The sequence below is a fragment of the Neodiprion fabricii genome, chromosome 4 (assembly GCF_021155785.1).
Source record: "Neodiprion fabricii isolate iyNeoFabr1 chromosome 4, iyNeoFabr1.1, whole genome shotgun sequence".
In the NCBI taxonomy this organism is placed as follows: domain Eukaryota; kingdom Metazoa; phylum Arthropoda; class Insecta; order Hymenoptera; family Diprionidae; genus Neodiprion; species Neodiprion fabricii.
This window is the reverse complement of record NC_060242.1, coordinates 842233-864431: the sequence shown is the minus strand read 5'-3', so window position 1 is coordinate 864431 and position 22199 is coordinate 842233. Positions and strand designations below refer to the sequence as shown.

Below are 22199 nucleotides of genomic sequence, written 5' to 3'. Positions count from 1 at the left end.
GGCAGGCATACCACGTGATGTTAAACCTTTGTGAGATTAAACTATTTATTCAACGATCATTTACCAAGGCTGACTTTGCAATCGAGTTTAATTACGAAAAGCTATTAAATTGCGTACAAAATTGCAATACATAATTCGGGACGCAAGTTTCGACATAAGCACTATTGAATTGAATACCCTGAATGGTCTGAACGTAGCGCTGCAACTGTCGCGCGGCTAAATTTAAACCGGGAAGGCGGCGTCCTCTGACAAAGTTTTTGGAACTAATCTGCGACGACGAAAGTTGTCGGTAACGTATTTATGCCACCGACGTGTCATGCACTCACTGTCGGTAGGCAGAGCAAATTAGATTAGACATTCGTCTCCCATGACTGGGAGGTAACTTGGCATCGCTACATTTCCGAACTGTCAAAACAACAATGCAGGATTGGCGTAAGTTTTGACTGTTTAAATTTTTTACGCAAATGTAAGTACGTGAGATTTTCTGATAACGTTTAAAAGTATCTCGAGTGAAATAAGGAGTTCGAAAAGTGATTTTGCAGATATCGCAAAGCCGTCCTCGTCACTTATTCGTCGTCGAGTTGAGGCTAACCATAAATTTGTAGGTTACAGATTTGACGTTGCGTGGGCGGGCGATCGATGAACCGACGCGACGCGGAAACCCCGTAACCCCAATGAATAAAAATTCGTATTTGTCGGCAAGGAGCTGCGTCAGAGATCAAGGTACAGAAGCGTCGGACTACGTCGCTAGATAAAACAAACTTGAGGAACATTAGATCTGTCGAACCATAGGCAGAGTTCAGTTGGTGAGTGACGAGAAACCAGCCCAATAAACGAGGCCGGTGTTTTGTAATTTTATCATCGGTGACTAGGAGTATTTTCAATTTTAAGTTACTTTCGATCGATCTAAGCTTCGTCACCGGCGATACACGTTACGAAATACTCCTCCTTTTGTAGTTTTGCGTATTACTCACAGTTGACATTCGTCTGTTCTCCGTTCAAGGCGCCGAGAAATCTAACGACAGTGAAAATTATCAAGGCACGCTTCCATACAGAAGCATGGATCGTAGTTGGGAAAAAAGTGCAGGATGTCAGGAGTCTACGGCGACGACAAAGACTGGGTCCTACAAAATTCAGGCATTGGATAGAGCGCTGGAAATACCGAGCGTGCATTATCTCTGGGATAAGTCGGCACAAATTTATAGCCGTGTCAAAGGTGCAAACACCGTAGTTCACCGCGCCTTGGATACTGTCGAACATGTCGTCTGTCTCGTCGTTGAAAAAACTTGTACTCCCGTCGTTCGACTCATGGAGAAACCCATATTCAATTTGGACCAGACCCTGTGTCAAGGCATTAATTTTGTCCAAGTGAAACTACCCATCATAAAAGAAGACCCGAAGCAAGTGAGGTTCATTCGGTATAATTATTATGCCTGCCTTCATTTGTAACAGTTCCACCTTATCCAAGTTTCTTAATCGTCGATAGCGTTAGTTGTACCAATTCTCAACAATTTGCTTTCTTCCGATTTCAGATCATCGATCGCACTAAGCTGATTGTGTTGGAGAGTATCAGGCCGGCGGTTCGAACTCTGAAGGAGCTGAAGGAGGAAACTGAGGATTATGTAAGCGTTATGAAGATTCGCACACATTACAAAGTGCATTATCTGAGAATGTATAGTTGGGAACAAGCGGACCGATTTATGTCTACCGAGACCGGCGTGACGATACTGAAAACGGTAGACAATACTACCGAGATGGCCAAGCTGCTTTTAGACAAGTACTTGCCGGCACCAGAGGAAGAAGATTTCTATAACGCGGGTAAAAGCCGGCGGTTGAATCAATCCGAGCCTCGCTTGAACCTCAACGAGCTGTAACTTCCTTCGGAAACTGTTATGAATTATTTTTATTTGCAGACGATGGGTGCACGGAGCACGACAATCTGCATCACACGATGCTGAGGTTGAGCGAGTTCAGCAGCAGAGCCTCTCGCAGAATCTACTTTGCCCTTATGGACAAATTACAGCATATGTACAAGATCGAAATAATCGTACTTATTTTATACGCTCTAGTCGTCATACAAGTCGTTAAAGTATTAGAAATATTGTTGACAGTTTTCTTGAAGATTCTCAACTATTCTGTTTAACAATTATTACCGTCCCGTTTTGATCATTCTAATTCTTAACTCGTCTGCTCGGGGATAAAAGAACTGGGCGATTTTGTGACGAGAAATAAGTTTCCATCCCCATCTACGTGCCTTCTCGGAAATTCGCAAATCCGCGGATTACCGGTGGGCCATAAGTCATTTTGAAATCCCACGACCCTTACAGTCGTATTATTTATTGATTCATTTATTTATTTAATGTTTTGAAAAATACTCGTCGGTTTTTATTTTATTTTTTTACTTACACGTAGCACGTATGCGTGTGTGTGATTCAAAATACTGAGCTTGTGCAACATGATTTTAATATAATTCTTCTAATAAAAGTTCAAATATTTTATTGCATTATGGAAAACGACTATGAGTTCGAAAACGTCAAGAACTGTAAAGTTTCGAAACGACGCGTAACGCCGTTGTGAAGTTTACGGAGATTTGAACGTACGCGTTAGGGGATTTGCTAATAGAATCAAGAGCGCGCCTGCTCCGTTCTTCAAGCGTCAATCACAATCAGAATCCAACGATTCAGGGCACATGTAACCACAAGGCAATATTCGACTAGAATACATGATGCGCCAGACGTCACGAAGAATGACGGGAGAGGATGTCGCGTGTAGAATCGTTGAAATATAAAAACTAAAATACGTGTTCAAGGAGGATTGCAAACGTCGCTCGTTCTGGGAGAATTTCGATCCGTTGGTAAACCGACAAATGCGCAAAAAGAATACAGTCTTGTCGTCGACCCGTAATGGGGTGGGGTTGAGATTCCGAATTTGAAGAGTTCCGAAAGCGCCAAATTTTTTTACGGCGAAAATTAAAGTAAAGATATCAGTCTTTTACAAAACGTCAAGGTTTCGAATGGGCCGAAACCCGACGCTGAAAGTTCCGAAAGTGCGAAAATAAGAAAATTTAAAAATCTGCAGCATCGAAATTCCGAATGATCCAAGATTTTCACTTGTGTGAAATTTCGCCACTTTGATCATTCTCTGTTTCGGATTTTCGGTATTTTTACGTTCGTAAATCCGATCAATCTGATTTTCGGTTTTTCTGATTTTTCACACCCACTCGTTGATTAAACTACGTTGCGTGAGTATATTTTAACTTTCGGACATTTTCTCCATCGGAACATTACTTTTCGTAACGTTGCTCTATCGTAATTTGAATTCTCGGAATCTTGTATTTCGGAACTTTGAGCCGTCGGATTTCCGGCCATTCGAAACTTCGTTGTTTCGCAAGAGTTTGATTTCTCAACTTCAAGTTACTCCGGCAAGTAATTCGGAATTAAGCGCTTTCGGAACTTTTCAACTTTGGAACTTCAACCCCGCCCCCCGCAATAATCCTACCACTCTTATTAAACGAAACATTGCATTAAACGCGAAGTCGCAGTCGTTCGATTCTCATAACGCGCCTCGCAGCATCCGCATGTTCGTCGCTAATGCGGCGTTTCGAATTTCCTCCGCACTCTGCAAATCCCTGTACGTACGTACAAATGCACAAACACGCCGATATCTACGCTCGCGCACCACGTACACGCAACTAACGTATTGTACAGGTATCACCGTACAATACCTGCGTATGTACTTACGTATAACGCACGGTAGTTAACCGATAATTTTCAACCCTCTAATGCACCGCTGCTACCCACAGTGTGTGCAACTGATACAGAGGTATAATATTGGACGGCAGTGAACTTTGGAAGGGATGACAAATTCATCCCCTACGTAACCGTTACCGTCGATGAGATTGTACACCGGTCTTATAGGAAGAAATGCGAAGCAGGTACACGTATAGTGGATTAACTGAGTAATGGAATAGAAATGTGGACGCAGGCTAAATTGGAACGGAAAGCACCGAATGTACCAGAGACAAAATACGCGCGTCGGTGATGCTTGCGAAAAATTGATTGATCACGTGTTTCTTCTTTATTACCCTTTTTTTTTCTTCTTCCAATTTATTTGAAAAAACGAGAAAAACTTTTCCCTTGTTTTTCGCGATCGCTCGGTCTTTCCTTTTTTTCTACTTGTTGCGTTGTTTTTTCATCTCGTCAGCGTACGACCCTGTATAATAATTAAAACCGTCGCGGAGCCGCTGCTTATTATGCGGTGAAGCCCACCGACACGTGAAATCATGCAAAATGTTGAACGGCAGAAAGCGGCGGTGAGCGGTAGCAGATTTAATGCACTGGAAGTGAAATAGCAGCTGTCGCATTTGAATTTGCAGTGCAATGTGTGCGGTAGTGCAGCAGTAACAGCAGCAAGCCTTGCTGGCACTACGGTTCCATAGCTTCGGATTCTTTTCAGAAATTATATCAGTCCTAACAAAAAATCTACGCGCCCCGAGGAGTTAATCACTCGTGAAATCTGGTGTACACCTTTCCGTAAATCTTGCGAAGTCTCCTGAAATCTTGGAAATCTTCGCAAGTTTTTGTAACCTTGGAAATTTTAGCGAAATCCTTTGAAATCTCTTGTAATCCTTGAAATCTTCTAAAATGTCCTGAAATTATTATAAATCTCTTCAAATTATTAGCAATCCTTTGAAATCTTTGGAAATCCTCTAAAATCATATGAAACCTTTTGTAATCATTTGAAGTCTTCTGAAATATTTTGAAACATTTTCTTATCTTTCGAAATCTCTGAAATATTTTCAATACTTTTGAAATCGTTGTAATCTCGAAATCAGGTGTGCGTAAAAGCGACGAGTGATTAACCCCCCGTTGCGCCCTTAAGCTGCCAGGGAGGCAATTTCTTCCTAATGGAAAGTATTTTGAGAAAAAGCTCATCCGTCTTTTCGCGTTTCTTATTTGCAATGCAAATTATAACGCGATGCAAGTTTTGTTCAATAAATCGCGAGTCGCCCACGAGGCGAGGTAAATTCGTTCCTTCGTTCCGCTCCGCTGTCTGCCTCGATCCCTCTTTTACTCTGGAACTGGCCAAATGAGATTTTCGAAATTCTCAAGAAAGTCCGCCGCCGTCGTCCTTTTACCTTGTATCCTATATATTCCTGTTTACCGGCTCACATTTGCCTCGTACTTTCCACTTTGCCGAAGCAGACGCAGGCGGACACATGCATCTTTGAGATACTTATTCTACAAACGGGATCAATTTTCTCTCTTCGAAAATCGCAATTCGTCGAATCTATTTCCTCTTCTTTGACGTAGGAAACAAGTTCTTCTTCTTCTTCTTCTTCTTCTTGTTCTTTTTCTTCTTACGATTACCCAGCTGCGTCGGCAGAAAAAAATAACTCCACAGCACTGCAGATCGAAATACGATTATCGAAATTTGTCTCTCTGAAGTTTGTTGAAAAAGCTGCCCTCATAAAAATTGGCGAAAGAAAATTTCAGCATCATTCTAGTAATAACAAAGTGAGCAGAAGAACTCCGCCGAGCGTTTCGGTGAATACATCAATATCTTTATTCCGGTAATTTTCTCAAGTTTAGTTTTATTTTGGGGGACGAAAAAAAACAAAAAAAAACGAAAATGAAAAATAACTTCCGCTCCTTTTTTCACCCTCGTTTTCTTTTTTTTTTGTTTTTTTTTTTTATTTTCATCTACACGTGGCGCTCTCACCTGAGTCTTGCTTCAGGCAACCTCTTTGCCGCGCTACGTCGATGTGAAAAATAAATGCGTCGAAAAAGTTGGCCGCCGCCAAGAGGGTGCAGCAAACGACCCTCTTTGACCCCCGGACACGAACTTCACGGCAGAGATTTTTATATTTACTTTTAATTAGAAAATGTTGCGACGCAGGTACAACTTTCGGCGTTACTTGGCCCATTTCTCTCGCTCGCTCGGCTCGTTTCTTTATCCCACCCCAAAGTTGTAGATTTAGAACGCGTGTCGCGTTGGGCGGAAGGTGAAATCGACGCCATCGCGTTTTAAAAGGCGAGCGTTTCCCTCGAAACAAAGATTCAAATCGGCGTTTCACCATCGGGAAAATTTTAACGAGCAGGTCGGCAGGTGGGATGTAGATACCTTGTACCTAACTTACACCCCCGTACCTGCAACTCGAGTCTCGAGGTTCGCAAAGCTGGGAAATTCAAACCATTATCCCGGCTGTGTCTCGGTCGCATGGTTATAGGTATACGTACGACTTTGTACACAGGTATAACAACGCGTAATGAAAAGTGCTTCCCCCTGTTTCACGCCCAGGGTTCGCAACCACCCTGGGCAACACCGTTCCGCACTACGCCGCGTTATTTCGTCTTCATTCCGCGCCGGCCGCGCCCCGCCTGGCGAAAGGACATCGGGCCCTTGGCCGGTGTCCGAGACGAAATCCTGGACAACCAGCGGCGTGAGAAGAGAGATTGCGATCGGTTGCAATTTCCTCGTTATTGTTGTCCGTAATGCCTGTGAGAAAAATCCATCAGCGGGTAAGAACGCGTTTAAGCCCCCTGAAAAATTCCGTTTAAAGTTAAGCCCGGAGCTCGTTCCTGCACCTGCAATTAACCCGCCACGTTTCACGCTGATATTAGACGGGTGTTGACAGTGGGACGGATAAGATCTGCCCAGCTTATTATTCATCGCACCATTAAACTCTCGCGATAGGCGTCCGACGGACTCGCCTCTGCATCCCGGGTGCATTGAGATGGGATTTTCCTTCGGGCCTGCGTTAAAATATCGTGACGGGGAAAAACGAGATGGTGAAAAATTGATCGGAACCTGCCACTCCTGCCAGTCAACGCCCGACATATCTCACCGCTCCCACGCGATCGCGAACCCCTTGACAGGACAATCCGGACGACTGTACGAGTCCTGTTCCACAATCGAGTGCCCCGGAATATCCGCGCCTGTGTAAATCGGTGTCAAACGCATTTCACTCCATCACGGTAGAGCGAATCAGCGCGCGGGGAGGGACAAAAAATTACCCTACAATTTGTTAAGCCCCCGCCTGCGCGAGTTTGAAATTTGTCGAGGGGATAGAAAATGAGCAGGGTTTTAGTTTCCGTTCCATTTTTTTTTTTTTTTCTTGTTTTTACGCCATGTTGAATTTCTCCGCGAAGCACACTTTTTTACGCGGTAATTAGAACGCCTCGGTCCACGATTCGTCCTCTTCTTCTTTTTTTTTCTCTTTCCTTTCTTCTTATTATCCCGCCGTCGATATACAGGACCGAATTCCCAGGGTGCACTCCGAGACTCCGCCGACTCGTCCCTTCGCCTTTAGCCCAGCTCAGAGGAGCATTAGGTGCGTCTCCGGGCAGGCCGATGGCCAGGGGACAAGTAATCCCTCAGAGTCACAAACGACGTGGCTTTATCCTGCGAAATCGGAGTACGAACGTCTCGCAGGTTTTACGAGGCACACTCTATTTTTCCGAAAATCGATCCTCGATGCTGACTGACGTTCGACTTGAATTTCGACTCTCTCGCAGCTGCGGGTAATTGTTAAGAAACCCTTAATTCGCGAGGAAGGTATTTATTGCCTTGACATTATACTCATCAACGTGCGATTACAACGAGTTTACATTCCACAAAATTAATTCCAATTTGTTTGCAGGTAATTTGAGTGATTATTTATACCTCAAGTTGCGAGCTGCAATTCAAACCTTAATTCGTTTCAGCTGCAGGAACCGAGCCACGAGATTTAGTAAAAGACGAGTGTCGGAAAAGAAAAATTTATTCCTCATTAGGGACTCGCGGTCGTTGCGGTCGATTCTCTGAAACCTCTTTTACGTTTTTTACAACTTTGCGAACTAGGTATTTTCTGGACTGTACAACGTTACTGAAAATGTGTGTACGGGGACTCGATTATCGTTACGGTAGTGGATGAATCGTTTAGGCCGATGAACCCGATCCTCTTTTTCGATCTACGGCGTGGGTAAAAGAAATGACGTAACGTATGAGAAACGAAAATATCACCACAAAGATGTGCCGAGAGAGTGAAGTGCTGCCGATTCGATAAGATCCGGGCAGAAGGTATAATATATTTTACCGGAGGATGGATGCTGATACGTATTGGAGCATTCCACGCCAATTCAGTGAACGGTGGACCGTAACATTTTTTAATTACATCCAGAATTTTTTATACGTTGGTACGATTCGCGAAAGGCTTCCAAAAAAAATTTCACGTTATTTTCACTCGCACGTCTTTACCCTATGATTTTTTAACGTAGAAAAAATTCATGGTGAAATAAAAAAATGTCATTGTCAACCGTTTACTGAGTTGGCGTGGAATGCCCCATACGTATATATACGCAACTTGTAATTCGCTGACCAGCCAGAGTTTCTTCGCGGTCTCCAAAAAGGGAAGTGCCGGAGTTTCACCTTTGGATTTGTCGGGCTGATCATTAACGTTGCAAACAGTTCTCTTGGGATGTTGTTAATAGCGAGATTATTCGGGTAGGGAACGCGCCCGGTTCCTGCGGGGGAATTCAACCTCCAGCGACGCCTGCAAGCTAAGCCCGGAACAAGGCATTAAATCCTGTTTATTGTATGCGGGCACGCGTTACAATTTTCAGGAAAGCAATAGCTGTAATTACAACTTGTCCATTCGGACTCTTGGAAGGAATGACGCCCGTCAACTCCGATACGAGCTTTTCCTCGGGGATGACAAGAGGGATGAAATACTCGTTCGGGACGCCCGCGGCTTACGAAGGAACGCAACAGGGAGTTTCAGGCTTCGGAATTGTCCCGGAATCCGTAAGGTTCCAAACATTTGCCGTTCCAGCAAGATAAAAAAAAAGTCTTATTTTCTCGCAAAATGGAAGTTTCACATACCAGATTCCAGATTTTGTCAGATTCTTGGAAAGTCGGAATTTTGTCGTAGATGGTTTCTTCCAATGTGGCGCGTTTGGTACCTTCTTTTTTTTTCTTATGCGTACGGATGTTTTAAAATCGAAAGAAAGAAGCCCAATAATTTTCCGCTACGAGACCCGTAGGATAAGAGAGTCGAGACGGTGCGGAATATGTACCAACAGACGTGATCTAATAAGAGGAAGTGTAAATCAAGTACGTGGGTCAAAGAAGAAATCGGACCGCGACTCGGTCGGCTGAGACGGATGGAAACGCGACGTGAATTCGTAACCACAATCGGGGCCCCGACCAGGGCTGAGGGGTTCCCTCGGACGGGCCGGAATGGGGAAACTCCTTTCTTGTTGGATTGTGAAAATAATGAGCTTACGCAACATCCCCGGGACGCGGCGAAGACTCGCGGCATCGCTAAGCTCGTCCTGTAATCTCTCCTATTTATGAGCCCGGCCTTCTTGTCGACGAGGACGGTGGGGTCAAGACCTCACAAATGATAACCGCGAGACCCGGCCGCTTTGCCTGCGAAACAACGACGCACGTTGTAGGAATTACGGCAGAGAGTAATCACGGACGCCTTCCGCGGTAGGTATAAAGAGTCTTAGTTGCAACTTTCGAGCTTTGATACGCAGGGGAGGATAAAGTGGGAGTCGGTAGGTAAGAATATATTCTCTCGAGCGAAAGAGCCGGATAGTGAATAGAGGATATTTTTATTTATTTTTATTTCCTTTCACAGACTTTTTGCTCTCAGTTCTTCTTACTCCCGCTGTTCGTACATTTAGTGATGAAAATATCGGGTGCATCTCGGCGTTTCGTTTGGGCGCAGCTGATCGTAAGACGAAAGCCGCTGCAAGAATCTTCTCGAAGAGATGAAAAGCGGCTCGGCTGTAGCGTTCGCAACTACGCTATCGAGGGATTTATGTGAAAGAGTTAAACTTGTACTCCGCGCAGTCAGAGATACGAGAGTAAACACCGAAGATTAATGTCGCTTCGAGACACTGAGAGGGTATGGAAGATTTTTCGTGGTAACGTCTTCGGAAGTGAGACAATGACGATTCAGTCGAGGACGCGAAACGCCCGCAGCCACCAGTGATTGGTATACGGCATAAATACGGGCACGTGGGTGGGGTCTCTGTTGGATTGTGAGGCGGATAAATCACTTACTGGATCTGATGTACTAGTTAATAATGAGAAAGCATTTTTGTCAATATTGTATACCGGCTTCTACGTCACTGCTATTGCAACACACCGTACTCTTTGTGTACATGAAACGTGTCGCGTCGTTGGCAAAAGACAACTGCCTTCCCCGCATCTCGGAGAGGAGAAGAAGAAAAACAAATCATGTGCAACGACACGTCGGGTGCCGTCTTGCGAGTCCTCTCACAAAATACAAGTGTAAACATACACGCGCTCATCAGTCTCATTAGCGGTGCAAGAACCCTGGCCGATTGCGAGGTGAAGAAGTGTGGTTTAGCAATAGCGGATTAGGTAATCGTCCGATACAATTACGTCGCTTACTTATAGATTAGAAAAGCACGATTAAAGCCTGCAATCAACACTCAAGGCTGACTTATCAGGGGCATTCTTATCTGGCTAATTTAGTTAGTAATTTTAATCTGGCTAATTAATTTAGTTTAGTTACGCGCTTGAATCCACATCGAATGGTCAAAGATGATGTTACTGTTCTGTAAAAGTGCTGGGATGAAAGAGCGGCTGTGTTTCACGATTTTTCTCCTCATTTTATCGATCTCATCCGAGGTCAGAGGGTACCGGATATTGAGTATATTACCCTACAACGCAAAGAGCCATGCGATCATGTTCGAGGAACTTAACAAGGGGCTGGCTAATCGCGGCCACCGGGTCGACGTCGTGGGGCATTTTCCGCTGAAGAAGCCGGTCGAGAATTACAACGACATAATAAACCTGGCCGACGACTCGGTTCCGAAGTTGCAGAATAATTTGACGTACAAATTCGTGACGTCAAGTGTGCTAGATAAGCCCGTGGTGCCGTTTCTCACGTCCATGTTCGGAACCGAACTCTGCAAATTGATGGACCACCCCGAGTTGAAGAACCTGATTAAAAACCCTCCGAACGATCCTCCCTACGATCTACTCATCGGCGAAGTAGGTTTGAATCCTGATCTCCGCAAACGGTCTCCGATTTTTACTCGGAGACTTCAAGTATACACGGACGGTAGTAAAATATTCGTCTTGAGAATTCGAACGCTTTTAGATAACGATCGTTGGCTTACAGATACGCTTATTACTGAGTGATTAGACTATATAAATAAGATACCGATAACTAACTCAGCTCGAATTTCCGAGGTCTTGGCCGCCCACTGTTTCCTGGCCTTGGGTCAGCACCTCAAGGTCCCGGTGGTGGCAATCGTTACATCACCGATGTGGCCGTGGTCGAGCGACTTCGTGGCGAACCCCGATAACCCGGCGTACGTGCCCGGAGTTTTCTCAAGTCTCATTGCGCCCATGAGCTTTTGGGACCGGATGACCAACACCTTGGACTTGATCGGTAAAAAGATGCAGTTTTACTACCACACCAGTGACCAGGACGAATTCATAAGGAAGCATCTCGGGCCGCATGCTCTCGGAGTCCGAGAAGCCGAGAGAAACGTCTCTCTGATCCTCGTCAACTCTCACTACAGTCTAAACGGCGTCAGGCCCTTCACCGCGGCGGTTGTCGAAGTCGGAGGAATTCATATCCCCAAAGAAATCGAGCCGCTGCCCCGCGTGAGTTTTCATTCTCAACGGTTTCACGTACCCAACGTTTCACTCTCTCATCCGGAACGTTTGACGCGTCCTTACAGGATCTGCAAGAGTGGTTGGACCGGAGCAAAGACGGCTTCGTGTACATATCCTTTGGCTCGATGCTGAAGATCGAGTCATTTTCGGGGGAAACTTTGCGCGCGCTTTACAAATCCTTGGGAAAATTGGCGCCTGTCAGAGTGCTGATGAAAGTAGCGAAGCCGGACGAACTGCCGGCCGGTTTGCCGAGCAACGTGATGATCCGTCCTTGGATTCCGCAGCTGGCGGTTCTCTGTAAGACGACCAGGCCTGCCCATTGGCTGGCTTGTCACCTCTCTGATTTTCCCTGTTTTCTGTTTCTGCCGCAACCACAGGTCACAAGAACGCTCGCGTCTTCTTCACCCACGGTGGTCTGATGTCGACCCAGGAGGCCGTCCACTGCGGCGTCCCGATGATAGGGGTGCCCCTCTTCTCCGATCAGCCTCTGAACGTAGCTCGTTACATCAGGAAGAACGTCGCTGTGTCGCTGGCCCACGACGAATTGACCGAGGAAAAAATTGACGCTGCCTTCGAGAAGGTCCTGGGTGACCCCTCATACATGTAATATTATGCTTGGCGCGAGCGCGGCTTCGTCGATCTTTTACGCAAATCTAATCGACGACCGATTTTCAGGGCAGCTGCTAAGAAGATCTCCGCCGAATTTCGGGACCGTCCGATGAGCCCATTGGACACCGGGATCTTCTGGGTCGAGTACGTCGCCAGACACGGAGGATCTATTATCAGGTCACCGGCGATGGATTTGTCCTGGTTCCAAATAGCGCTGCTCGATGTATTTGGCGCTCTGATTCTCGGCCTCGCTGTTGCCGCTTACTTGATCAAACTTATCCTCAAGAAGCTTTTCGCCCTGTTGGTGAGAGGCACCGAAGCACCGACTCGATACAAGAAGATCAATTGAAATTGGCCGGAGAATTTCTTTGCGAGGAAGGTGAAATATCTCGTCAGGTTACAGCTCACCCCAAAATTACGATGATTTCTGCAACACCGCTCACGGATCTCTGATGACCGTGATAATTAACGCGCTTACCTCTAATTAATTCGCCCTCGTATCTCGCATTCGTGCAGCAGCACTGACTCAAGCGGGAACTAAATATTTGATACCCGCATCAAATGCAGGGTCCTTAACAAATGGAATTCACGTATCAGCTCACACCGGCACTTCACAGACGGGGAAAGTTTCGCAAATTCGCTTTTGCAAAGCTTTCGGTCTTAGATTCAACCATATTATTTTTCTTCTTTTGGTTCACCGCCCAAAGATCTGAATAACCGAATAAAGTTCGTCTCGGAATTGTTGAGCGAGATTGAGTTCGTTACTTTTAGAGCACAGTAATTTCGTCGAATAAATTGTGATTTATGTGAGTTGAATAAGCAGCTCGTCAAGATGCGCGGTGTCCTCAATTAATCCAGTAATATAACGATGGCAGAAAGTGTTTGGCTGCTCTCTCTTTCTCTCTCTCCCCCTCTCTCACACCTTCTCTTTCCCTTCATTTTTCTCCTCCTCTATATCCGTCCGTCTCTGCCTCAGCCTATTCGCGAGCATTTCTCCCCATCGGAGTTAATTACCATTATAGGGATAAAATTGGACTGTAACAACAGCTCGAGCGAGCGACGGAATTTCCCGATCGTTCGAAGGCGAGTCGAGTTCGTCGCCGGTTTGAACGCGGAATTTTAAGCAGCGGAACGATCCGCAGCACCGACCATCCGCAGGATATTTAATCAAGGATTGAACGGCAGGCAATGAACTACGCAGCCCCGGGCGCTCCTAGTATTCCAACCTTCTGCAGGAACTCCCATCATCCTTTCCGCGGACCGCAGCTATCCAGCAAGCAGCCACAGGCGCACATTGATTGCGTTATTACAACGATTTTATTTGGCCGAGGTATACGAGAGATGCGAGATGCCTCCGAATTATTGATTACCTACTCCTTATGATCCTTTCTCTCGGAAAATCAAATAAATTCCGTTGGTTATTCGCCGAACTCGGCACAACCTCAAGGTACAACTTGGCCTTTGCTCCTCTCTCTCTCTCTCTCATTTTCCGCACCCTTCCCTGCTTCGAACAAATACCACCCCGACAAGTTCGAAAAGCGACAGAAACAGCTTCAGGGAACCAACAAGAAGCGAAGCCGAGCCGGTTTGCGGAGGCCGTATTTCCTGGTCAGCTAAAGTTACGTGGGAAAGCGGCTTAAGTTATAATTTCCTGGACTATGCAAGGTCATAATACATGCAGGGCAATTTAACGGTCAGCTCAAATAAAGCTCGGCTTTGTATTCTTCCGCATGCGGTAACATCCTGGCGACGATAAATTAATCGCACACCGCCCTCCATCTCGAGTTACGTATTACAGTTTGTCTGTAATTCTTAACTTTCAAAAACCATCTTCTTTTACCTTCTTCTAAATTTTTTAATCAATTCCAAACTGCGGGAGCCATCTTTAGTCACTAAATCGCGTCAGGCGATATCCGTTAATTAATACTAATTAAGTAATTATAACTGCCCAATTTGATCACGCGAATCAAATCGCTGACAGGAAAAATGAAACATTAAGTCCACGGGATGATAAAATTTCAACCACGGACATAATACCAGATTTCACCACGTGCCCTCAATCGTTCGATATATAAAGGCACGTCAATTTGGCAAAAATACCTGTCGAGGTGGATACGTCATAAGATCCAAGGGCGATGGAAATATTACCTCACCGGGATATCAACTATTCAGGGATAGAGCTCGTCGCCTTGTTCCCGGCACATCCACAGAACCTCTGGAGGGCTGTAACATCCGGTATATCCGTTAGCCGCCATCCCAATTACTCGTTCATCGCTCATAGTGCGCGAACTCCGACGTATCCTTGCAACTTTGGATACGTCGGTACACGTCGCGAACAGAATGAAATAACTTAGTTAACGGGTATAACGATGCAAACCGAGTTCCGTCTGCCTCGCGGTTCCCGCAACTATAGCTGCGTGGTAATTGTACGACTGATCTGTAGATTTAAGGGGATACGTGGTCTCACGTCTCAATGACTACGTTTGATAATTATTTTTTTTCATAGTCAAGTTTATTCAATAATTTCAAGCTTCTTCCATGTAGAAAAAAAAAAAAAAAACAATGAAATGACTAACAATTTGTTTGTTTCTTTTCGAATGCTTTAAAGTTGAGATATCGTGTCAGTCAGATTTAAATAGGGATAAAAACTTGCGGCACGCACCGCCACACCGGGCGAGATTTACGATCAAATAGGTACGGAGAAAAAATTCTTCCGTATTATTTTATAACTTCATGTTTTATGTGCAAAATGTATGAAAATTACTGAATAAATTTTACTATGAAAAAATAAATTTCTTTAAAAAAGTCATTGAGACGCGAAACGCTACCCCCTTAATTCCCCGACTCTTTGTCGAGTTAACTATCCGAATGTTCTGTGACCCGCGGTTAAATCTACGATGCGAACTACTTACGAATGTAAAAGAACCGCTACGTATTTTTTCCCATCAACCCCATGGCGAAGAGTTTCGAAATTATGAAATACAGGTATAAGGCTACGGTCGTAAAATCATTTACTACGTCGCTGCATCGGGGTTGAATTACATAAAATTGCATTTACGAGATACGAACGAGTATACAAAAGCACTGCACACACGTTCCCGACAATTGGACCGAGATCGGAGTGAATTATAGCGGGGACTTGAATATTAAATCCTCTAGCAAAGTAAACCACTTGGCGTGGCTACTGTGTTGGGTCAGGAGTCTGCGTGGGTAACGAGCTGTGCATATTTAGCGGCGGCGTCTCTCTTCGGAGAGACATGCAAATTCTCCTACTCTCATCTATCTTTATCTCATTCTCCTGCTATCCTCACTTTACATCGAAACAAGATTTACGCAATACCGATGTTATTCTCCAGCGATTTTCCGCGTATAACTTGTTCAACGCAAAGGTCAGATGGACAATCAGCAATACGCCGAACGTTATTTCAGATTCGACAAATCTGCAAACTCGCATCATTAGCCAAGCAGAGACTTGTTAACGTGTTGTTCCGTTTATTATTTTATTTTGGATTTTTGATGAATTGAAATTTGACCTAGCTGCGATTGTTTCATCAGATTTTGTACTTTTTTTTTTTAGACTTTCGGAAGTATTTTTATTTTTTTCTTATCAAAGATAATATCCTCTCGGAGGATATATTTACGATTCCAACAAGTCGTTGTTCTTGTATTTCGGATATTCCGTTCGCCTACAAACGTGGTTACCGTTTTGCCAGTCGTTTTCTGCTTAGCATAACTTTGAAGCAGATTGAATTTTTTTTTTTTTTTCTTAGTTTCAAATCAGAAATTTGGAACTTTCGAATGTATACCGTTTCATTCTATTTTGTCAAATAGTCGGGTCGCGATAAAGCAATCATTTTATACTGCTCTTGCATCAGAAACCCCCTTAATATTATACTCAATCCAATTAATGTTAAGAAGAATTAATGATACAGTGTACTTATCAAAAACTTCTCGAAAAACATCGAGTGGTTATCTTTGTTCAGCATTATCAAACAAGCTTTGATATCCACTTCTGAAGCCGCATTTTGTCGGTCAGAGAAGCTCTCTTCTGTATACCACCGTTGCTTCGCGTGTCGTGCGTCGGACCAAGTCACTTCACTCGACGTGCAAACAATTAGAATTAGCGTAATACCGACGTCATATACCCTCCGGCAGTTTCCTGCATGCAATTTAGGCAACTCGACGACTGCATCAACGAATCCGTTACACTGAAATAAAAATCAGGAACATGCCGAACGATATTTTAGATCCTACAAGTTGGAAAACTCACGTTACTTTGCACAATAAGAATGCGGCCCGGTATTAGCCAAGCTGAGATTCGTAAAATTAATCGTCTGCTTATTACTTTATTTCGTAAATACACAGAAAATGTCACAGTAACAAAAAAATATTCAGGGGTATTTTAACACGCAATCAATGTGTTTCTGTTGATTTACACGCGTGAAGTTCAGTCCGCGCAAATCGGTCCACCGCAGCATTCCGGATACACCTTCGAATTGTCCTCTTGTTTGTAACCGATTTGTTTACCGTCGGCACACCGATAAGTACCGCATCTAAATATTCAAAATTCGATAAGCAAACGCCGATGCGAAAATCTCAAGCTGGGGTGCAAATTCGATATACTTACCCGACACCACGCATTTCGCCAGGCCCCACACACTCCATAGTCCCACATCCGTTTTTCATCGATTCGGGCATGGTGTAATTGGGCGGACAATTTACTGCACAGTGGAATTAATAATTATAATAATTTACTGCCAAAATTCACTTCAAATCGTCAGTTGACTTGCAATAAAACGAAAATTAAAATTAAAGCACGGAACAAGATCTGACGTTTGTATGAATCTAGTCTGTAACCGATACTGATTATACGCAAACCCAATACTACTGACTTTAATTGATCGATTCTATTTCAAGTTGAGATATCTTATTCTTAATTTTCTGTTTTATCAATTCGTTTGAAATAATAAATTAGCAGGCGCAGGGATGAATTTTTATTCGGTTAAGTCACTTACTCAGTTTCGGTATCTGTTCAGACAGATTGACGAAGACGAAAAATACGGCAAGAAATGCAGCAAGCTTCATGGTTACGAAAACTTCGCGTAGCAGGTTGAAAAAAAGTACTCGCTTCTCCACCGGGCATCAAACGTGAATAACGAAGCACGGAGCATCGGCGGACTTATTTTATACTAATCGGCGGTGGTACGATTAATGAGCCGAATGGTCCAATGTACACAGTCGTTGTACATAATGTAACGTACTTTGACGTCACGGAAAATAAATATGGATCCGCGAGTTTAATTATCAAATCAAAAGAAATCAAGAGCGTGAATAAGATGTTGTGAAAATGCTTTAATACAAGATATGTGTTTCTCGTTTAAAGTCTGAAACAAGACTGTTTTTACAATAATGTTGGTTGACGCAGTAACCTTATTCTTTTGAAAGACATAAGAGGTTTATAAACGTCTTTTATCTATGCTGACTACTAGATCATTAAAGAGGGGGCAAAACGGGTGACTTCACCCTTTGTAACAATAATTATATGCAGATAACAACGATTTCGATAAGCGACCACTGATGAGTGTGAGTAGTAAACAGCGAGCATCGGCGGAGAAAATACAGATTCCATTTACGTAATCGCTCCTTAGCTTCGCGATTGAGTAATAAGTGTGATGTATATCGATGCGAGCCTGAATGAGTACTAAAGAAAAAAATAAAATAATTCCGAGAAGAATCAATTATCCAGTGTACTTATCGCGAGACTCTCGAAAAACCTTCGGTGCTTATTCCTACTTGGCATATTTAAACAAACTTTGATTAACGTCCGATCGACTGTCCTCATTTTGGATAATTCGAAAAATTGGATTGCTACAAGTTCGCGAACTCACATCACTTTCTACAAATAAGAATTTGACTCTGTATTGGTAAAGGAGACTTATTTTAAAATTAACTTACTGGGTACTACTTTATTTTATAAGCACAAAGGACATGTCATAGGAATAGAATAATATTCGCGGTTATTTCGCCACTCTATTAATATTTTTCTCCAGATTTACACGCGCGAAGTTTAGTCAGCGCAAATCGGTCCGCCGCAGCATTCCGGATACACCTTCGAATGGTCCTCTTGTTTGTAACCGATGTCTTTACCCGGGGGGCAGTTGTAAAGACCGCACCTAAAAATTTTAATTACAACAAGCAAACGGTGATGCGAAAATCTCGAGCTGAAGTGCAAAGTGGATACACTTACCCGATACCCATTACGGTGTCCGGCTGCCCGTTACAATCAAGACGCTCGCATGTCGAATCGTTCTCCACCTTATGCGCAATGGAATTGGGCGGGCAATTTACTTTAAGACAAAGTTTGTTCGTTAGATTAAATCGTCAAGAGCTGCAGGTACTGAATTTCGTTCGGTACATCGACTCACTCAGTTTTGGTATCTGCTCGGAGAGATTGACGAAGACGAAAAGTACGATAAAGACTGCGGTAAAATTCATGGCTACTAAAAATGTCACGCTGCAGGTTGGGAAAAGTAGTTGCTACTTCACCGGCTTTCGGTATACTGACGCACCGAGCAACAGCAGAATTTTATACCGCTTGGAAGTGGTCTGGTTGATGAGTTTAATGTCCGTGTGTGTATAGCGACAGTTAATTATACTCCTTTAGCGCCGATATAAATTCGCAGACAGCGATCATCCTCGGAAGAATTTCCGATTTATCGATGTGCCAAATTGCATTCGCAAAATTCTCCGACAGCTTTGCAAATGAGAGTCAAACGTCATCGATAAAAATACGATCGAGTACCGAAAATACACGCGCGATCAAATAATGTCGAGGAGATTTAACGATCCAGTTTCCTTTTTGCAAGACTCTGGAGAAGGTTTGATTTTTTATTTCTAAACAACGATTTCAAATGAACTTTCAATTGTGTTCCTTTTGACCTTTTGAGTCACAGTTGCAAGTGTTATTACCTCCTATTTTACATAATTTTTTCGTACATTTAGAGGACTTTGAAAACATATTTCTTGGCAGTTTTTTGCTGTTACTGATAGTATACCAATAACTTTGTATAATGTAAATTATTATCGTTAGAAGCAATTTGATTGAAAAAATCGAGAAAATTGAATGAATAATTCATGTCCGAGAAAGTGAACCCTCTACACGTAAACTTGTTTTACATAAATTATAATCGAATCCAATCGGCTACCCCGAAATCCTCTGCATAGAGTTTTTTGACCGTATTCGATCAAACTTGAAACTTTTGTCCACCATGTTGGATCGGGCAACTTGAATTTTCAAAATCTAATTTCAGATTCGTAATCAGCGGTCTCAAAAACTACGGAACTCAATCTTGTTATAAAAATTGCCTCCGCTCAATAATGTTAGATTCAAAGCGTTGAAGCTGCGTTTTGTCTATCAAAAAAGCTGCGCCACAGGTGTTCGAGTGATTATCGAACAGACGTTACTTCTATCGCGGTTTCTGGATATCACGAGGTGCCTGATATCCGAATTCGCTGAGCAAGGTTTCAGCAATCGCGTTGCACTCTTGGTGGTGGTTGCTGGCTATGTCAATACGAGTTCGAAAGCGCCAGCCAATCGTCGAGTTTCGGCTGAAGTAGTAGATCAACAGAGTTAAAGGTCAGTTAATTCTCTCCTTCGAATCGCCGCTTCGATTACCTAAATATAAATACGCGAAGGTTGAGACGTTGAATTGAACGAGATATGTACGCAGCACGAAAGTCTGAACGCCACGGTGAAAAAAACGGGTAAAGTATTCGCTAGTTGATATTGCTGGAACTTTGTTTCCATCCGGCTGGTAGGTTACGAGTACAACTGACCGAAAATCCATCTGACAATTTCTCTACAGCTTTATTTCACGTCGTTAATGGTGTTTTTTTTTTTGTTTGTCGAGTGTAGAGAGGAAGGCGGGGGGGGGGGGAGGAGGAGGAGATGAAAGATATAACGAGAGATACACTTTATTTCCACAGTAAAAAATATGTGCTACATTTTATCGTCGATGTGGCTTTATTAGTGTTCGTAAATACGTTGTGTAACGTATACTTGAAACTATAATTTGCGACGTTCTTACATCGGGTATTGCGGATAATTCCAGAAGCGTCACGCGCTGTCGGAACTTGTGCGATAAATTTTTCCTGTTATTCCGTTCACCTACCGTTCTTTTCATTTTTATTCCACCGAAGAGACGTGTAATAAAACACGTCACGTTGCTGGACACACTCAACCAGATCACGTACCAGCCAGTTTCGGTCGCGTACAACCTTCTCCTCCGTTCCCCCTTCTCATTATTCCTCGATTTCAGTTGAGACCGGGAATTCAGCCCGTAACGTGTGTCCGTTGCGGTAATTTCGCCGACCTTACGAATATCGTCCACAAGTGTCACGAGACCCGGCAGACGGTATTATATGTTTTTAAAGACAACGCGCCGTCCTGGGAAAACTATAACGATACGGGAAACAGCGGGTCAGCACCTGAGGGGTTCAATTTTTGTGACGTTATTCCCGCTGAGGTTGACCTGAACGTATTTCTCGATGCCGTTGAAGGCGCAATTGTTTATCGAGTGTATCCGATTGTCGGATAGGTCGAGAAACCGGAGATTGGGCAGCTGAATGAAGGCCTCGTAGGGGAGGACGGTGATTTGGTTGCGGGCGAGGAGCAGACTCCGCAGGTTGTTCAACCCCCGGAACGAACCCTGGGAAACTACGGGTTCGTCGAGGCTGTCCTGGAGGGCGACGATATCCGTGAAGGAGACGTTGACGCGGATCTTGGAAATCCTGTTCCCCGACAGGCGCAAAGTCCGGAGGGACGCGAGGCCGAGAAAAGCGCCGTCGTCGATGGCCTCGATCAGGTTGTTCCCGATGTCGAGGCTACGGAGCCGAGCGGCGCCGGCGAAGCCACTCCGAGGCAGTCGCACCAGCTTGTTGTGTCCCAGAAAGAGGTCCTTGAGGCGAGGCAGATGTTCCAGGGCGTTCACCGGCACCCTCGACAATCCGTTGAAGGCCAGATAGAGGCCCCCGAGTCTCGGAAGCCCGGTAAAGGCGCGTTCACCGACCTGGGTCACCTCGTTCTCGCCCAGATGAAGCCACTGGAGGCTCACGAGGCCTCGGAAGGTCGCCTCTCCGACTCGACCGATGCGGTTCCCCCTGAGGTAGAGCTCCCTCAGCTCCCCGAGTCCGTCGAAGGCCCCGTCCTCTATCCGCGCGATCAGGTTCCTCGATAAGTCGAGGTGCAGCAGGCCCCTCGCTCCTCCGAAGGTGTGGGGTGCCAGGCTGGCCACTCGGTTCCGAGCCAGGTGAAGCTCCTCGAGGTCGGCGGCCACGGCGAAGGCGCCGGGCTCGATGCCCTTGACCAAGTTCCCGTTCATCGCCAATTTCCGGAGGTTCCTCAGCCCTCGAAAGATGCCGGCTCGCAGCCGATCGGCTATGTCGTTGTCGGCCATCAGCAGCTCCGCGACGTTCCGACATTCGGAAAAGGCCCCGTCCTCGACCCCGGTAAGGCCATTTCTGCGTAGGTCCAAGATGCTCGCCCTCGCGTCCGTCACCTTCTTCAAAACACCTTCTTCGGTAACGTTCACCCGGTAGCCACGGACCGTCGTGATTGCCGTTTCGCCCTTCGCCCGTAGCTCGCTGATCGGCAAGAGCGTCAGCAACAACGGCAGAAGTGCGAACGGTACGGATGTGGTCGAGCGACACCTCCGCGTTAAGTAGATCATTCCGAGAAACTAAAATGGATGAGATAGCCGGAATGCTGTGCCTCTTGTTACGGTTCTACGACTCACGGTTATCTCGTTGACCCGCCTGACCTCGACGAGCTCGGCACTGTATCTCGGAGGCGCGTAATTACTGTTACGCTGGACAGAGAGAGAGAGAGAGATAGAGAGAGAAAGAGAGAGAAATAACGGGAGAGAGAAAGAGAAACGACGATGATC

General features: G+C 44.8%; 3 protein-coding genes across 5 annotated transcripts; 2 read left to right on the top strand and 1 right to left on the bottom strand.

The window, feature by feature from the left end:
• The first annotated feature begins 304 nt into the window (after positions 1-304).
• On the top strand, positions 305-2495 carry LOC124180795 (lipid storage droplets surface-binding protein 2-like). Of its 2 annotated transcripts, none has more exons than XM_046566587.1 (5): positions 305-432; positions 606-806; positions 1004-1404; positions 1533-1818; positions 1914-2495. In XM_046566587.1, exons 3-5 carry the CDS (start codon positions 1060-1062, stop codon positions 2141-2143), a joined length of 861 nt encoding a protein of 286 aa, XP_046422543.1. In that variant the 5' UTR covers positions 305-432; positions 606-806; positions 1004-1059; the 3' UTR covers positions 2144-2495. The 2 variants fall into 2 exon arrangements, with proteins under 2 accessions (XP_046422543.1, XP_046422542.1); XM_046566586.1 differs by having other exon boundaries at positions 356-466.
• Positions 2496-9945: 7450 nt separating this feature from the next.
• Positions 9946-13088, top strand: LOC124180789 (UDP-glucosyltransferase 2-like). 2 transcript variants are annotated; one of them, XM_046566576.1, is made up of 6 exons: positions 9947-10377; positions 10523-11013; positions 11215-11634; positions 11712-11943; positions 12024-12249; positions 12322-13088. In XM_046566576.1, exons 2-6 carry the CDS (start codon positions 10561-10563, stop codon positions 12602-12604), a joined length of 1614 nt encoding a protein of 537 aa, XP_046422532.1. In that variant the 5' UTR covers positions 9947-10377; positions 10523-10560; the 3' UTR covers positions 12605-13088. The 2 variants fall into 2 exon arrangements, with proteins under 2 accessions (XP_046422531.1, XP_046422532.1); XM_046566575.1 differs by having other exon boundaries at positions 9946-11013.
• Positions 13089-20213: 7125 nt separating this feature from the next.
• LOC124180791 (insulin-like growth factor-binding protein complex acid labile subunit) lies at positions 20214-21984 on the bottom strand. Its single transcript, XM_046566579.1, has one exon. The coding sequence runs from the start codon at positions 21981-21983 to the stop codon at positions 20736-20738; it is 1248 nt and encodes a 415-aa protein (XP_046422535.1). The 5' UTR covers position 21984; the 3' UTR covers positions 20214-20735.
• Positions 21985-22199: the final 215 nt, after the last annotated feature.

Bases quoted from the DNA above. Each gene is read 5' to 3' on its own strand.
- LOC124180795 (XM_046566587.1), top strand. From the start codon at position 1,060: ATGGATCGTAGTTGGGAAAAAAGTGCAGGATGTCAGGAGTCTACGGCG. The intron at 1,405-1,532 runs GTGAGGTTCATT...TTCCGATTTCAG, and splicing joins TAAAAGAAGACCCGAAGCAA to ATCATCGATCGCACTAAGCT. The intron at 1,819-1,913 runs GTAAAAGCCGGC...TTTTATTTGCAG, and splicing joins AGAAGATTTCTATAACGCGG to ACGATGGGTGCACGGAGCAC.
- LOC124180789 (XM_046566575.1), top strand. From the start codon at position 10,561: ATGATGTTACTGTTCTGTAAAAGTGCTGGGATGAAAGAGCGGCTGTGT. The intron at 11,635-11,711 runs GTGAGTTTTCAT...GCGTCCTTACAG, and splicing joins AAATCGAGCCGCTGCCCCGC to GATCTGCAAGAGTGGTTGGA. The intron at 11,944-12,023 runs GTAAGACGACCA...CCGCAACCACAG, and splicing joins TCCGCAGCTGGCGGTTCTCT to GTCACAAGAACGCTCGCGTC.
- LOC124180791 (XM_046566579.1), bottom strand. From the start codon at position 21,983: ATGATCTACTTAACGCGGAGGTGTCGCTCGACCACATCCGTACCGTTC.